At 38.5% G+C, this 17976-nt stretch overlaps 1 protein-coding gene across 1 annotated transcript in view; it reads right to left on the bottom strand.

Moving 5' to 3' along the window:
* The window catches only part of ACOX3 (acyl-CoA oxidase 3, pristanoyl), a 30329-nt gene extending 15491 nt beyond the window's left edge, over window positions 1-14838 (bottom strand). The window contains exons 1-6 of the mRNA XM_009070769.1: window positions 14671-14838; window positions 12908-13141; window positions 11880-11951; window positions 11068-11157; window positions 9756-9899; window positions 8811-8899 (exon numbers count right to left, since the gene is read on the bottom strand). Of these exons, the coding sequence (XP_009069017.1) occupies window positions 8811-8899; window positions 9756-9899; window positions 11068-11157; window positions 11880-11951; window positions 12908-13141; window positions 14671-14838 (797 nt within the window). The remainder of the gene's footprint in view (window positions 1-8810; window positions 8900-9755; window positions 9900-11067; window positions 11158-11879; window positions 11952-12907; window positions 13142-14670) is intronic.
* Window positions 14839-17976: the final 3138 nt, after the last annotated feature.

Genomic DNA, 17976 nt, shown 5'->3' with positions numbered 1-17976 from the left:
CTTTACTGAAGTGTTGTTTAGTCCAGTCTGGAGATTGCTTTGGAATACAGACACTATATATTTTTATGAGTCTAAAACATAGATCTGTGAGGATCATTCATGCGATACAAATGAGAACATAGCTAAAACAGTGCCCTGAAAAAGAACCAAATGGAAAATATTCCTTTGTTTTAACTCAAATTAGGATTTCTGTTCCCTGGAATGTGGCATCTTAAAAAGGAAGAGCAGGATAACCTTTTCTAAGTTGCAGCGCCATAGCAGCAGTAAAGAGGGAAGTTGTTATAAATGGGAGAAAGTCCTAAATATTCATATTCTTCAGGAAGAAACTGTATGGACTGTTTCACCCAAATGGGCAATACAACTTGGCACACTAGTGGTAGTATCAACCCCACTCACGAATATCACAGTACCTAATAGCACTTGAAAAGCTGTATTTGTAATCAAAGAAAATTCCTTTTTCCTGCCAATACAGGCTGATCTATTTAATAAGGCTCACGAGAGCCAGGTCTTTCACATTAATAAATTACATAAGGGCTGCATTGCTGCATGTGCTTTAAAATTATGAGTTGTTTCCAAGGAAACATATCTGCATACTGAATTTATTCAGCCTTAGAGATACATGGTATTTTTGGACTTAGAAAGGTGTGCTATCCTAACCAAGAACCAGCTGCTTACTGGCCTTAACAATGCTAGTAAGTGCTTTATTAAGTGTCAGTTTCAGTTAGGGAACACTACTCTGTAACAAGCAAATTCATCATTTCCAAAAAATCTGATTTCTCTCTCTGCTAATATGTTTTCATATCACTGAAAATAAACAAATCTCATTCAAGAAAGATCTTTTTGTTAAATTCACATTCTCTGCTTCTTATACCCCAAATAAAATCACAACTAAAATGGTATAACAGCCAAAAGTTTTAAGCAATAGCATGCATCTTAGACAGAACTGGAGCTTTTGAATTGTTATTACTCAATTACAGGAGAGTACATGTGGCAAGGTTTAGGTCACTAGTTTAGCACTCTCTTTTCATAGTTGCTGTACATCATAGAATTCCAAGAAGGTGCTTCCTCCTAGGACCTTACAATCCAAGCATAAGGCAGGAAGCTACAAATGTGTTCAAACAAAGAGTGAAGCAGAAGAATACTTTCTTGACAGGATACCTGCCTGTCACAGCACACTGGCAGCTACTCAATGGCACTTGTTATAAGCCATCAGAGCAAATGAGAAGTTTAAGAAGGAATCATAGTGATGAAAGTAAGGGGATTTCATGGATGCTTATAAAGGATCCCTCCCAAGTAGGAAAACATGCATAGAAGAAAGCAATGAAATATTATTTTTAAAGCTATTGAATGAGTGATAAAAACTGGAATTACAAACCAGATTAAAGGAAGAGCTGACCTAACATAGAGATTATACAAATTTTGGGGCACAGATTAGGAAGAAATTTCGAAGGCTCCAGTTTTTTAGCCTTCTCTTTGCAAATACTTCTTTGGAACATGCTTAGCCTTGTGTGTAATGAATGGTGAGATTCGTGGTAGTAATCATGGAATCATTAAGGCTGGGAAAGACCTCCAAGATCGTAGTGCCCAGCCATTAACCCAGCACCACCATGTTCACCACTAAACCATATCCCCAAGTGTGACATCCACATGACTTCTGAACACTTACAGAATCATAGAACCAACCAGGTTGGAAAAGACCTCCAAGATCATCACATCGAGCCCTACCATGGTTACTAGACCATGGCACTAAGTGCCACATCCAGTCTCATCTTAAAAACCTCCAGGAATGGTGAATCCACCACCTCTCCGGGCAGCCCATTCCAATGCCTGATTACTCTCTTCATAAAAACTTTCTTCCTAAAACACTTCCATGGAGAGCCTGTTCCAATGCCTAACTACCCTTTCAGTGAAGAAATTTTTCCCAGTATCTAACCTAAACCTCCCCTGGTGCAACTTGAGGCCTTTTGTCCCATCACTTGTTACCTGGGAGATAATGTAAATGAATAAGATGGCAAATGATCCTGTTGTCTTTCACACTGTAGTAATTAGTTCAATTCATTCAGCAAAGTTGTGTAGTTGCAGAAATTTGTTTGAAATACGTGCTTGAGACTCAAGAGTTCATAAAAAGCCAATTCAAATTTAATGCTATATAGATCTATATACCAACAACATACTTCTAGGAAATTCAAGCCTACTTATATTGAACATGTGACAGATTCAAGCCAAACAAAGCAACTCCCAAAATGACCTAAACAATTTTACCCACTTTCACCTGCTGTGATACAATCCCAAAAAGTTAAATCTAGAGGAAGTCTTTTGTTGAAAAGAGTGAAAAATCTTCCACAAAGTTTAATCTGTCTGACATAACTAAGCTAATTCTGTACCACATAAAAGATGACCTAGAATTATCATGATTAAAAACTACATGTACACCCTTCTTTAATAACTTTTTTCACAGCTAGTGAACCAGAATAAATTTCCTATCATTATATAATAAGCTATTTTCTTAAAATCAAAATGAATTCAAATAACAGGTTCTGAAAGCTTATATTTTTTTCCCTTGATATTATCTATTATGGACATAATTTCCTTCTTTCCCTGTAAGATGATATCAAAATAAAGGCATACAAGATGGTAAAAACTTTAAGAAGCAAGAGGGAGTGGCAGAATTAGCAATTAAAAATCACACAGAAAATTCCCATGTGTAAAGAATGAAGGTATTTTGCCTATGAGCATCAGTGTTGAAAATAAAAGCAGAACCTTACAGGACTAGGGGGTTTAGGCAACATTCTGAGATCGCTGCCAACTGCTGTTACACTCCTTCTCCAAGAATTTTGCTGTTGGGAATTGTTAGACATACTGGCCAATTTGAACTTAATATTGGAACATATTAAAAATAAATAGTAAGATTTAATGAAGTCAATGATCACATTTCTAATGGTTATTAGCCCAGAAAGCACAGACTTGGCCCACATCTGTCTGTGCATTTAGGGGGGAAATCTCCTTAAAGAATTGAAGAAATATTTTACAATAATGGAACTGTACACACAGTCATGGGGATATCATGTACCAGCAAGTTTGGAAAATGGCTAAATTTCACCCAGTGATGACAAGACCAGAGGTTTGAAAGTTACCCTACTTAGGGCCTCTTCAGCACAGCAAATAGCATGATTGAGATTAAGACCTCTCAGCAAGACAGACAGAGAGCTGTCACTTCAAATATGTACCACAGGGCTCTACAGCAATGTGCAATTTTGCATCATGTATCACACAGATTTCTACCCAGAGTAGCTGCGCAGAGTGGAGTGCTATTGCAAAAGTAGCATTCTTATTTGGGGTCTTTGGCCAGTGGTATAGGGAACATTTCAAGCAAAGTTAATCTTACTGACTTTAAATCATGCAATAGTAATTCATCTGGTGGTCAGTAATGCTGATAAAAAAGGAGCAGCTGGAAAAGCTACAAGCTCCTTTTGCCAGTACTAAATTACTGAACTGTTACCTATAATACAAATAGCTCAAACATGCCTTGGTGAATTTCAGACTCACTATAGACTCACTATAATGCCTTTCCTGCCAGCTTTTGTTACTGACTACCTTAGAGATGGTGCAATGACACCAGACAGACTTTCCAGCCAGAAACAGAAAGCAGGTGAACGGTATTGGAAGGCTGTGAGTCAAGTGATCTCACGGCTGTTTATGGGATATAGTAAACCTTAGGAAGAATAATATTTCAGAGGTTTGGTGAAAAACTTGCAGAAGGAAAGAAAATAGCCACATATTCCAGGCTGAAACTCACAGAAAGGTTAGAGTTGAAGAGAGTTACAGAGAAACTGGGGAAAACTGCAAGGCAGTATTTTAGCTCTAGTTTCTACAATCAAGGCTCTAATCTAAGAAGGCAGCTCTGTACAGTAATGCTCAGTAGTGTACAGTAATGCTCAATAGCAATAGAAAACAACACAGCATTTCATAGGCCTCCTAATCCTACCTTAGTGGACTTCATGGACACACAAAGACCCAGTCACCCTACAGTTCTTACAGCCTAAGTGCCAGTCTCGTGAGGAGCTCTGGATGAACAGACTCCTGCTGCTGTTGAGAGCTGACAGAGGAAGCTGAGCAAGAAAAAAGGTTTTTTGAAGTTCACTGTAGATGTGAGATTCTTTTTCTGTGGGTGATAAAACAAATGTGTGACCAGATCTGAATTGAATCTACCTTTCCCCATCAGCACCAAGTGTCTTTCAGTGTGAACTGGTTATGGCTGCACAGTTTTGAGGCACATGAACATAACAAAAATGAGGGATAAGGCAGGACTTGGCAGCAGTGTGTCTACATCTTAGCAATGTGCACAGCACTGTATGTACCCATACAGTGTCTAACCTTGACTGCAGAAACTAAGTGAGGAGGGCAAAACAGGGAAATATCAATGATTCTGCTGCAAAATCCAAGCCTTTTTAACATTTATTTTTTTATAGCCACTTCATTGCTATTGCAATTGTTTGTGACTTTGGTCAGCAGCTGCAAGTCAATAAAAATGCTAAACAAACACAAGCTTGTATATTTGAGAAGCAGGACTGAATTCTACACTTGATTTCTTATTCACATCTCTGTACTGTCCCTTCCCCAGTACTGGAACAGCCTCTCCTGAGGCCTTGCAGTGAACCAGACCTGACAAATGATCTGGTTGAACACAGCTAAAATTGTTCGGTGGTTTTTCTCAGATTAGTTTTCAGGCAGTTCCAGTTTGCCAGCTGAGTCCCCAACACAGCTACATAAAAGTTCATCCTAGCACAAAGAAAAATACAGTGTGGGAGTAGAAGCAAACAACCAAAGATGCTGATTATGGATATTATCTTCACCAAACTACTGCTTCAGATTGCAAGATGAAGCCCCAAAACTATTTAGGCTTCAACCATTTATTACAGTTCTTATCTTCCTAGTGAAATAACAGCAACCATTGCAAAATCTAAATGAGAGTTAAGAGGATAAATACTAGGAGACAAAACCCTTTGAAGGACTAGACTTTCATCTGTTCTGCCCTTAAACTAGCAGTAACAGAATCATAATGTATTATTGGCAATGATACTGAAATAGCAACAAAGAAAAAATGAATTAACCATTTAAAAGTCATCTGTTATGGCTTGGAGGTTTTGTGATGTATGCCATCTTTGCCAATATACAAAGAACTGTAGCGAGGGCTTTGTGAGCCTGCAATCTTTTTCCAGAAGGGATTTTTTACATAATTTATTGCTTTTCTCCCAGTAAATCCCCTTTACCCATTTCCTTTTGGGTGTTTTATTTTGTTTTCAGTATCCAGAAAACTTAATCTGGCCTCACTGATTGCTAGAGAACATGCTGAACATCTCAGCATGTTGTATGTGTGCAGAGATTGATCACATTTTAATTAAACGTGAGAGGTTGTTAAACAGCTAATAAACCCCATCAGCTTTCCAAAGTCCATCATTATAATTAAACCCAGTTAACAATTCTTTTACCACTTCAGAAACACAATTAGAGCTGATTTTCACTCTTCCCCATGCAGATTCAGTTGGGAATCATTTCCATCTCTGGAGAGGGAAAAGCAGCAATTTGCTGCTAGTTACAACTGGACACAAAATTGGTTCACCACCAAGTTGTGCACTGCAATAACAGGCAATTTAGGTAACGTTACATTAGTCAGGGTAGAAAAAAGCTAACACCACACCAAAGGAAAGAAACAGAAATGTACATCAACACTTACCCAAGCTCTTGCTTTATGTGTGTGTGTGTGTCCCGTAATTCCTGCCATGAATTTTACTGAAAAGCCCCTGAAATCCCAAACACCTGGAGATTTTTTTCAGTGCTTGTTTTTTTATCCTCAGCTACTTCCATTTTGGGGCATCAGTGAACAGCATCTTTCAAAGACTGCCAGAGCACTAGCAACAGGTGGACATTTTAAGATCACAAAATAAAGTCTGAAGCACTTGCATCTCCTGGTGGCAGTCTGATGTAATTTTGATAACAAAACACAAACCTAGTCTAAACTCTCCATAGGAAAAACCGGAGTTCTATTTTTAACCATTTGTGTATTGATTACACGAATTGTTGCAAATTTTCAAGAGACAGAAAAATATTTTGAAATATTTTACAGGGATTGTCTTTTCTGTCAGGGTGGCTGAAACTGCAAAGACCTGCAAAACCCTATGAAGCTATGAGAATTATTTGGAAAGACAGACTTAGAAGGAGCAGGTTAGTCAATTGGATTTAAACTGCAAAAATTCCCACATAACTTCTGAAATTCTTTCTGTTACTGAAAACATTACACTCTGCATTAGCAGGAAACCAACCTTCAGCCAAACAACCCAAGAGATTAATTGTTTTCCAAAGCCAGAAGGGACAACTACAATCACCTACTCTGTTCTCTTACATAGCATAAATCAATGGCATTTTCCAAGGAGGCTCTGGAATTTCTTCCCCATGACCTTCATTAGGGTTCAGGAACTTAACTCTCTATATCCATATTGAAAATTATTTGCACAAATTTCTTGAAGCACATGAACAAAATGGGATATTCCTGGCAGAGATGTCAGACTGACTGTCGTGGTTTAACCCCTTCACTCTGACCACATATCCTGAATGCAGCTACATGGAAATAGACCTGATTTACTAAGAGTTTATGGTAGTTGAACTAGACTTCACACACATATTCAAAAAACCTGTCAATGCATGCAGTAGAGACTAATCTTGGTAGTCACAGCAAAAGGGAGTGTTTTCTCATCTCCACATACAATAGGCTTCTATACTGCAGGCTCTGCTTTCTCTGGGATAAGCTAGGATAAAAGACTGTTAAATGGCTAAGGAGAGCACCATGATAAGGCAGGGTCTGGTGAAAAGCCTCTCTGTGAATCCTGGTGTTTTGCAAATCATGCAACAAACAGTCCACTTGCTAAGGTGGCACAGGTTGGTGTCTCTGCAAACAAATGCAGAAGTCTGATGCTGCTACATCTCCAGTCCCCATCCACACCTTCATGTCCCTCTGAGAAGCAATGTCCATAAATCCTGACACTTCTGACAGCTCAGTGTGTGCAGCCTTGAGTTCCCTCATCCTTCTGTGTTAATCTGCAAGTGCTGTCTTAAACTTTCTAATGGAGGGACTAAATTAATACTTAAGAGATCTAGATCCATAATTGGGGCTCTTCGGGCACTGTTGTTAGCAGAAAATTATTTTTTTTAAAGCAACATGTGCAAACAGGAAGATTAGAATGCTCTATCACTGCTTTAAATGACATTTTATAAACAAGATAAGGGACTCCATTTGACATCATGATAAGAAGTCATTGGTATCTCTTATTTACAGTGTATTATGTGGATTATAATTTCAGATTATACAATTCTTATCAATATTTTAAGAAATGCTGTACTTTTTCCCAGCAGATCAAGGGATAAATAGATGTAAAATTATGTGCACTTTGAAGTTATGTGACAAGCATACTCTCCTCGTGTTTCATGTCAAACTATGCAGCAAACTAAGAATGAACAGCAAAATTTGAACTTGAATTGGAAGTGAAATGACATTCAGATTGCTCAAACCCATGTTGCTGTGCCATCTGGTGGCTACTAGTTTGTAATGCAGAAACAGGCAAAAAGTCACCACACCCCACACCTCCCTCTTTTTCCTCTGTAGAACTCCTCTGTAGAACTTAATTTTCTCTTTTAATTATTCATGTATTTCTTCTGTGTTTCGGGAAACAGAGAATCAAAGAGAATGAACTACATAAACATAAAATTCAGTGCTATTTTTGCCACTACAGCCTATTTAGGACAAAAGGAGGAGGCTAGTACAGACAACAAACTACAGAAGACTTACAACCTTATGGAAAGACAACCCAAGCCATTACATTTGAAACCAGAATAATTTAGGATGTCTATACTTTGTTCACTGCAATGGTATGTTATGAAAGGCAATACATATGTCTGCAACAAACTGAATCTACAGAAAGAGTTAAATTTCAGCCATAAAGAAGTGATGCCCCTCCTTACTATTTTAGGTTACTGCCCTTATCCAGAGCTATGTAATACGAGGGTTTAAATATTAATTTTTACACATTCACTGTTTTAATGCAAAAATCTACCTCGATTTCCTCACTGTCCCTCCTTCCCATCAGATGCCTTTGTTAGTAAAGCAGAGACCCAGTAATGTCATTGAAGCCTATGACTAAGTAAAGGAGCTCAGGCACTTTTTTGTTTCAGCTGTACACAGAGAATACAGAAAAAAACAACCTAGCCTTCTCCTTCTCTTCTGCAGTGACCAGGGTTAGTCCAGAAATCCTACTGCTTAAACAAGATACCCAGTTTCTCTACTGGGTCTCATTAATCTTAGATACTTACTAACAATAAACCTTGCCTGTGGACCACATAGCTTTTCTGTGGGATAGAAATCAACAGAGAAAAGAAGTAAGGTCTTACACCCAGATAGGTTCAGAGGCTGATAAAGTTATTTATGCAGAACCTATAGGGTTTTGTTGGGTTTTTTTTTTTTTTTTCATTATTATTGTTGCAGAGTCTGTAACTCAAGACTGCTTGGAGATATTCACAGAATACCAGGACACTTCATATTCTAGTAAGTTAGAGAAACTGAAAGACTATGTTTCTTGAGATACAAAATACTGAAATTCAAGATTTTTCAGTCTGGAGGTTTTTTTTCTTAGAAATACCAACAACTTAAAACCACTAGTGAACACCTCCGAAGCAAAGACAGAACAGACATAGGGGGATATTTGCACCACTACATTGTGATATAACCTAGAATGTTTCCTCCTTCAAATGGATTGACTTACCCATTATCCAACCCATTCTGCCCAATTTTCTTTCCAATGTCACCGACCATCACACCAGGCATTGGTAGGAGAGTTTTTGTATCTCGAATCTGTATAGAAGTGAAACAAAACATTATTTCAGTTGTGGAACAGTGAAAGTTATTGACCGAACTTTCCAAATGTTGGAAATATTCCCAACTTATATCCTGTTATTAACACTAAAGAAAGCTCTCTGTTTCTTCCAAGCACATAATTCTGGATAAAACTTGTACTTATGCACCTTCTTATTCAGGACATAGATCCTTTAATGAAAATTACTTTGGCAATATGACACTAATTATCTCACTGTGTTAAATACACCTTAACACTGATGACTGCCCTCATCAGACTAGCACTGAAACCTTTTTCAGTTGTACAGAGACGCAGTAGGAATTAATGGAACCTTTATGTAACAATCAGCTTCGAGATATCCCCTGATACTGTAAATAAAATCAGCTCATTCTGCAACTAGTTCATTTTATTATGTACACGTTTTCTACTGCATTAACCTTATTTTCTGATGCCTTTAATCTCACAAACTGATTTCTGTGGTAGAAGCTTGCAGATTTCATGAAGATCAGCCTGCAGCATTGGCAGACATAAATCATGTTAAACCTCATGCAGCACTTTCATTTAGCACAGGTAAGTTCTACATGTGTACGTACCATGATCAACTGCAGAGTTTTCAGCTCTTTTATATTTTTCAGAATTTTTTTTCAGAAAACTGGCAGTATAAAACTGGCTGTACAACCATAACACAATCAGTGAACATGTAAAATCAGTACACTTGTTACAACTGCAATAAACTGTGAAGGCATTAAATAAAGAATCTGCTGGTCAGGTAGAAATAACAGCATAACATGAAGTCTTTCATTTGTATCCACTCCTCCACAAAAGAGAAAAGGATTAGTAATATTTCTACCCTACCTGTACAAGAAATGAATGCAATCCTTCGCACTGTCCATCAGGAGTATAGAGCTGGGCATACAAAACTGCATGAGTGGCATGTTTTCCCATGTTACCAACCCAGAACTTTGCAGCTTCAAAGTCAGGTGTATTGATGATAAATTCCTATAGTCAGGAAAGAAAGAAGAAAATTACATATTTTAGAAAAATTATCACACAGCTATTTTCTTTTTCATGACCACAGTAATGTTTTGAAAACATTCCTTAACTGACAGGAATTCATTCTGTACTGCACTCCAACACCTGAGATCTCTCTTACTGTGTTCAACTTTGGAGAGAACACATGGCAGTTATGAAAAAAATTAAAGTTGAAAAAGTTCATTACTTCATTGTAAAGCCTGAAATTAAGCCCTTTTAATTGCTCATTTCAGCAGCTAAAAAAGAAAAGTAAAGCAAATTGATGGACTCAGAAACATTTCCTAGATATTGGGTTAAACTGAGCTGTGAGTTCAAGTGAGGGACTGAAAAAATACAGACTGAAATGTTGTCTTACTGAAGAACATAAAATCTTATGTTTCAAATCTATGATTCTCATTTCTCATTACTTTGAAGGCATTTTATGATGTGCCATTGTTTGTTGGCAGGATCAGCACCCAGTTCTGTATGTTACAGTGCAATAAAATGCCAGTCTTTGGAGGAGGTGATGGGCCTACCTTCTTAGGACATTAAATAACAGATATTCAATTCAACTTGGCATAAACGAAGCATGTAGATGACAAAGAGTGAGAGAACATTCCAACAGCCTCCTCTCTCAACTTCTATTTTCTTCTGCCTTAATGTAAAACTACAATGAAATCTAATAATTTACTGGGAAAATGTTAGGACAGTGAATTTCTTTCTGCAGTAGTGTTGATTACAAGCACTATCCTAATGGAAAATGTAGCTTATTTTTTTATTCTTTGAGACTGTTTGATAGTCCTCTTATTTTTGTCTTTTTCTCCTAGGAAATAATCCTAGGAGACAGACAATTTAATCTTCAGATACAATTATTCCTTAAGAGACACAACCAAGGAGAAGGCTGTTATCCTTATTTTGTACCACAACCAGACGAAAAAGCAAGAAAACAGAAATTGCTGTGTATTGTTTTAACAAGAAACAACGGGTTCATTGGAGTAATTCATAATAATGTAAATATTTCACAATTTTTTTTTATATTTGGAATTGAACTTGATTTTTTCTTGTTAATCAAAGAAATCCTTGAATTATTTTGTCCTGTTAGTAAACAACAGAGCTTAACACTGTCAAACATTATTCCTGTGCATTAAGGACTAACCTGAGTGCTACGATCAAATGTGGCAGTAGTCCGGATGCCTTTGGCATTAGTTCCATGGCTGAGTTCAGTCAGAGCAAAACATCCAAAAATCTAAATAAAGACACACAAGGCACAGTTCAAGACCACCTTATTACAGTAATTAAAACTGGAAGACAGTCAAACGATTGCAAATTCAGCTGTTGGAAGGCAATTTGGCAAGAAAAAAAAAGAAAAAGGTGATAAAGAGTACCAAAAGAAGCACAAAGCTCAGTTTGGGTGTGTTCAGCACATTTATCTTGCAAAATCAAAGAGAGTCCAGACACACAGTGAATGCTGCTCACATGGCTTAGACTGGAGAAACTGTTTAGGATTGGCACCTTCTGTATCAGGCAGCCTGCACTTACTCTGCAGGATACTTGGCCCTGAGTCTCCACTGGATCCCATGTGGTGTTTCTCTGGAATTCTGACAATATTATTTTCCATTTTATAGCACCAGAATGGAATTTTTATAGTATCATGGCAAGGGTATGTATACCCTAGTAGGATATTCTTAAATGACTGTGGACAGAGACTAAATTGGTGTCATCCATACTGCCTTTTAGAAGAAGACCCCAAACCTTGTCTGCATGTTAACTTGGACAGTCTAAAACAGACCCAGGAATTGGTTTAGCAGCTAGTAGTAAGGATAGCCAGAACTCAGTGCTTGAACTTGCTCCATGGTCTTTTCTTTTGCTATTTGTAAGTACCTAGGTATGTAAAGAGACCAGAAATAACACAAGGGTGCAAGTGGTTCTGACAGTGCCCATTTCCCACTAGTTATTTTAAAAAATTACCTCCATGCTAAAAACTTGATTCACAACGTGTGCAAACCTCTTAGAAGCACTCATAATTGGACCTGCAAATACCTGTAAAAACAGAGAATTATGATGAAATCCATGCCCCACGATGGAAAGCAGAAATTGCACATTTGTAATAGTCATGTCCATGAAAGAGCTCAGGGAAAGTGGGCTGCACAGCAAACTACAGCTAGGCGAGGTAAGTCAGGATTTGATCTTGTCAAGGCCCCTTTGCAGAGGACTGAACTTGTCGCAGCTCTAACCTGTTCAAGCCTTCATTGCAAAGTCATAAAAATGCTTTCCACTTGTCCTTTATGCTGTCCCCTCAGTAAATTAAAACTTAAAAGACCATTCCAGTTCATTTTATTGCAGATAGATTGGGAACTCAAGGTAGCTGCTTCAAGATCAGACAAAAATGCTGCATTCAGTTTTCCTAGATGGATGTTCACGTAACAAAATTATAATTCCTAGACCTTTCCCTGCCATGTGAATAGTAATAATTATTTCAACTGATATTACTTCACCATCTGTGTGAAGCACACATCTGGGAAGCAACTGATTAACAGAACCCAGCCACTGATGTCAGTGAGAAACTTTACACTGGCTTCCCTTCCTTCTGGATTCTGCCCTTCATCAAGACACTGGGGCTTAGGCAAGCAAGTTTCTGATACCTGTATCTCTAGCAAACACACAGACACCAACAACCAAGTTCTTTGGCTGCTACTGCTCTAGAGAGGAAGCAGAGGAGTGGACAAAGGTGAAACGGTAGGCAACAAAATATCTATCTGTATCTCTGCTCCACATTTACTTTCCAGGTGGGATTCCAGTGGAGAAAGGGCTTAATGACAAAGAATACCCACAGCTCTCTGATGCTTCTAAACAGTTAAAACTGAACTTCATTTTTGAAAACAAAGGACTAGGAAAAGATACAGCTTTAATAAAATAGGCATAAAGGAAGAGAGTTGTGGTACTAGAACTCACTTAAATTCAAATAAACACTACTATACCTCTTGAACTGTACTTACAGCACAATGTAAGAAAAACTGGAGAGAGACAGACCAATCGTACATCCCTACACAGAGCACCATACTAAAGATCCTTGATGGGTTCTCCATGATCTCTTGCTGCGTAAGAAAATCATACTCAAAGAGCCTTTTACAGCGCAGGAATGTCAGCTCCTGATACTTCTCACGGCACAAATCTTCCCCAGGATGATGTGCAAAGAGAGGATCACTTTCCAGAGCAGAGAAGATTCTGTTCTTGGGGGGGGGGTGGAGAAAGCATCATGAGAATGTTAATCTAAAAGCATTAACAAAACCAGTTAATATTGTTCTATGATAATATTGGGCCTCAAACTACAACTGTTTCATAGAAGGTGTAAATTTATAAAGCAAAAACTCCAGAGAATTAAAAAATATATTTAAATGGTCTGTCATTATATACACAGCTCATGCAGTTAGATTTCATAAAAGCTCCTTCATCATGAAGTAATAATGATTCACTGATTCGTTCTGAATGTAGAGAACAGCACAGTAAAACTTACTTGCTTTTTACAGCAGCTTCATTATTTCAATAGATTAAGCTGCTGGCAGTATTTAAAGGGCAAAGTCCCTTAATCTGAGCAGAAAGGTAAAACTCCAGGGGTTACACTCAGTTAGAAATATGCCATCATGGTAAATCCATTAAGCTACCACAGCTGCATTATTCCCAGATGAAAGCAGACATGTATTCTGTTTAATGGAACCATCACATGCAGCCACTCAATTCGGGGATGTACATCTTTAGTGTTTTAATTTGGAATTTTTTTTCATTAGATAATATATGGCATTTTTTAAACTCGGACTGTGTCTTCAAGATATCCACATCTTCCCAACTGTCTTTCACATAATTTATAAAAAAAGTGAAGTGCCTTATGCAAAATCTGTTAGAAAGGTTTATAAAGCCCTTTCCTCCCCTCCAAAGAGCATGGCACAATAAGAAGGAAGAAAACCAGACTTCCTGTGCTTTACTTTGAAGGGCAGAGTTATTCCCTCTCTCTGTATGAACACTACATGCTGACACAGCTTTGAAACTCCCTTGGACACAGAGCACTTGCATTTTGCCTATGCTCTTAAGCACATCAGTCAGATGTAGAACAAGGCCCTTTTGATTTTTCTGGTCTATCTGCTAGGAGTTTAATAACTATGGTGAACATTCAGGATTAGCTTAATTCCATGTGAATCTACCTTCAAAAAAACTAGTTCTTTCCCCTCCTACATCTTCAAACTATGCATTTCCACACCATCTCCTGCACTGCACTTAACCTCTTTTTTTGGTAGGCTTAGCTTTCAGTGAGGTAGACATGCTAATCTGTCCAAATGCAATGCCACATAAGTATTAATGCAAGTACAGATTGCAGGAAATTATGGCAAGTCAAATACTGTGTTTGACAGTGGCTTGAACTTAGCTCTGCTTAAGTGCATTGAAAAAACATGGGATATATGATTTAATGCAAACAGGAAAGAAATATGGTAAATATAGCTCTGTCTCAGTTTGAAATGAACACTGAAATTCTGTAATGTAGCACCTGCTGATCTCCCCTGGTGTTCAGTAATTAAATGAGCATTATGAGACAGCAAAGTAGGTTGCCTAAAAGTTCAGTCCTGTTCTGAAAAGTGGACCTACAAACCCAATTTCTTCATGCTCCACATTTAGAGAGTTATTAACTACTCTTCCTCTGAAAATCACATACTTGCTTCTACTGATATCTCCAAAATTAAAACATGATTACGATTCTTGCAAAGTTTACCTTAAGCTGGATGATATCTTCGCCATCTACTAACACTGCCATCTCCTTCCAGTTGAAGGAAGCTCTGTTACGATATCTGCACAGTGGGCCTTTAGGGAAATCTGGTAGCAAACTATCCCATGAATTTTGGTTGCCAGTGGCTTGTTTCTGATCCAGTGTGGATGCCATTGTTAGCTAAACTGCACCAAACAAGAAAAGACACATCAGAAGTACCACAGATGTCTGATTTTTAGTAATAAAAAGAAACCAAAAGGGTTGTTAATTAAATACATAAACTTGTTTAAGTGTACGAGTACAGCAGTGCAAACCCAACTAAAACCTTGCCTTTCCCTTCTTCTAATTTAATTGGCTTGATAGCAAGTAAGAAAAAATTTGAGCAAACATATATGAATTACATGGTCCTTGTTATTAAAATATGAGCTAAATATGAAATAGAGACATCACTGGATAATATCATGTGTGATAAGAAAGGGGGAGATAAAAGACCCAGGCAAGAAAATACCATGTTTAAATAACATAGTGTGAATAATCGTTACCTCACTTCTAATTTAAACACAAAATAATAAATTATAACAGCAGCCAAACATGCATACAAAGCCCTGTTCAATGTAGAAGATGCCTGTATTATCTCCACGTAACTAGTTAACTATATTATCTCCACATTACTAGTTAACTAATTACACAGCTTTTAACTCAATGCACATTGATTTTATGTTCAGGGGTTTTTATATAACTGATGAGCCTTGTTTGTGCATAAACACATGACAGAAGATATCAGGGAAATGCTAGGAACTCTACCCATATCTTACACTGCTTGCACATATGAAAAAGTGTGTAATAAATCCTTGATTACACATACACCAATTGCAAGAAAAGAATCTCTATAAAATGTTGCACATTTGCATCTCCTTTGCCTAAGTTAAATCTTGCTCAGAACTGGGTCAGCTCCCATGGATCCACTTGGCTATGTGAGCAGTGTGCTACCTGAATATAGCTGCCCAGGCCATTAGGAGTAAGGCACAGAAACAAGCAGGTGGCTTTGCACAGGGGAAATGTAAGCACCTCCCACTCTGTATCCTATTCCATTGCTTTGATATGGTGTACATTTAGAATTGTGAAACTACAACAATATCAACATGTCCATCACTAACACTGACTTGAGCAGAAGAGGCAAATGGGACAAGCAGGATGCCCTGTCTGCAATGGGTTTGTGAAAGGTACAGGTTAAACTTGCAAGTAAAAAGTATCACAATAGTGACTTTAACAAAACACATAGAACTATTAAGACTTTTCTCCTACATGGATGATGCAGATCTGGAAGATAGTAATCACATAGGTGTGCACTTCTCTTATGTATCATACTGCCAGACTCAAGAATAAATTTAAAATACAAAGTATGATCTTCGAAACCGCACAAACTTCACTTTTCCTTCTTTCTTCCCTGAAGTTTAAATTTTCATGTCTCTTACATGGTGGCTTATAGTATTTTTAGTCTGTCTTCCCACTAAACCTTTTTTTCCTGAATACAATTTTTTTCTGTGATGAGTTGACCTCTGACTCTTGTTCATGTGATCAAAGGCAGCAAGGCCCCACAAAGTCTCCTGGCATCTTGTGTGTGTCTGTGGGTCATGCAAAAGCATTACAAGACTGCACAGACCTTGCAGGATTTCATTATCAGTAGATGCAATCACACTGGTTCAGAGAATCTCACTTTCTGTTAGAACCTTGCACGAAGAGTAAAGGCTGATACCTCTCCTATTCCAGGGGCTGGTGCGGAGAGCCCTCTGCTGCTAGCTGCTCACAGCACACCCAGCAATTCCTGACACCGTGCACATGGCAGAGATCTCTGTCATGCCAGCAAGGTGCAAAGATCATCGGGCAGGGGAGCAGAAATTGGCTACATTTTAACAAGGGAACTGACTGGAAGAAGCAATTCAAAGGTACAGGTAGGACGTCCTGGCTCAGGGCAGGCCAAGGGCTCCGTATGGGCTTTGAACATTGTAAAGTATTGTAAACTATTAGTTCAGCAGTTTGCTTTTCCCATCACATTTTTTTTTCTCATTATCTTGATATATCTCCTTGCTACATATCCTCTCTTTCAACCCAATCCTCTTATAAAGGTCATCCTCTGGTTCTGGGCAGTATGAACATAGTAGAAGAGAACTGCAGGGTAATATTTCTGCATGTGACTTCCAAATCAGTTCTAGGAAGGTGCAGCTCCAGTACTAAGCAACAGGTTTGGAAAGAAGAGAGGGGGCCAAAAAACCAAACAAACAAAAAAAGGCATTGAGAAAGTGTTTCAACCTGCAGCTAAATAAACAGACACTACACTACTAACTGGAAATTTGGCAGAAGTTCAAGGCATCTGACTCATCCCAAAGAAAAATTTACACAGAAATATTGCAGCTATTGCAATTGAGATTGCTCAAACCAATGCTCACTGAACTTGCTCAAACCAAAAAGCTTGAGTGTTCACAAAAAAGAATCCTATACTTCAAAATTAGTACAAATTCTCGTACTTCACACAATGTTTTGACATAATGTGGCTCCAAGCAACCACTTGTCAAACTAATTAGGAAACCAAACCAAGCAGTTCCAACAGGAAAGTAACAAAGGACTGCCCTTGGGAATAACCTTGGTGTCAATTTCTGCCTTGCCCTGAGATTTTGAAATATATGTCAAAGTGGCAGTAAAAAGCACATTAGTTTCAACTTGACAAGAACTGCTGCAGTTTCCCTGCGAAATGCTGAGTTGGAAACCTTTTTCTCTGGAAAGTGCTCCTACTAGTAAGTCAAATTTCTAACTGGACAACAACGATGGCTCACAAATCATGAGGAAAAACATCAGTTTACAGGGTGCTATCGTCGATTATCTTGTGTAAGACTGACATAGCTCAGACGCTCGGTAGTCGTAGTCGGTAGTAAGGATATCCTTATTCTGCGAGATGACATCACACGGGTTTTATTTAGTTCTAGCGGCTTTGCATTTCCGAGCGCGCTGCTGATGACATTCATCCAGAGAAGGACAACCCCGCGGAGGGTAAAGGCAGGGCACGAACCTCCTCTGCAGAACCCTTCGAGGATTTATCCGCTATTCGAACTGCCTGAATTCACGGCAGAGCTCGCTTCTGCTCAGAGGAAGCAAAGAGAGACTACGGGGCAGTACACAAGAAGTGTACCGACGTGTTTCCTCGCGGAGCGGAGCAGCTAGGACCGGGCGGTATCAGCAGCTCTGCTGCACCCGCTGCCCAGCGGCAGAGATTTCTCCGAACAAACGGGGTGAGACCCTGAGCTGACAGCCGGGAGC

The sequence above is a fragment of the Acanthisitta chloris genome, unplaced genomic scaffold (genome assembly GCF_000695815.1).
Source record: "Acanthisitta chloris isolate BGI_N310 unplaced genomic scaffold, ASM69581v1 scaffold42242, whole genome shotgun sequence".
In the NCBI taxonomy this organism is placed as follows: domain Eukaryota; kingdom Metazoa; phylum Chordata; class Aves; order Passeriformes; family Acanthisittidae; genus Acanthisitta; species Acanthisitta chloris.
The sequence above is the reverse complement of the archived record's forward strand: the minus strand, read 5'-3'. Positions and strand labels throughout refer to the sequence as shown.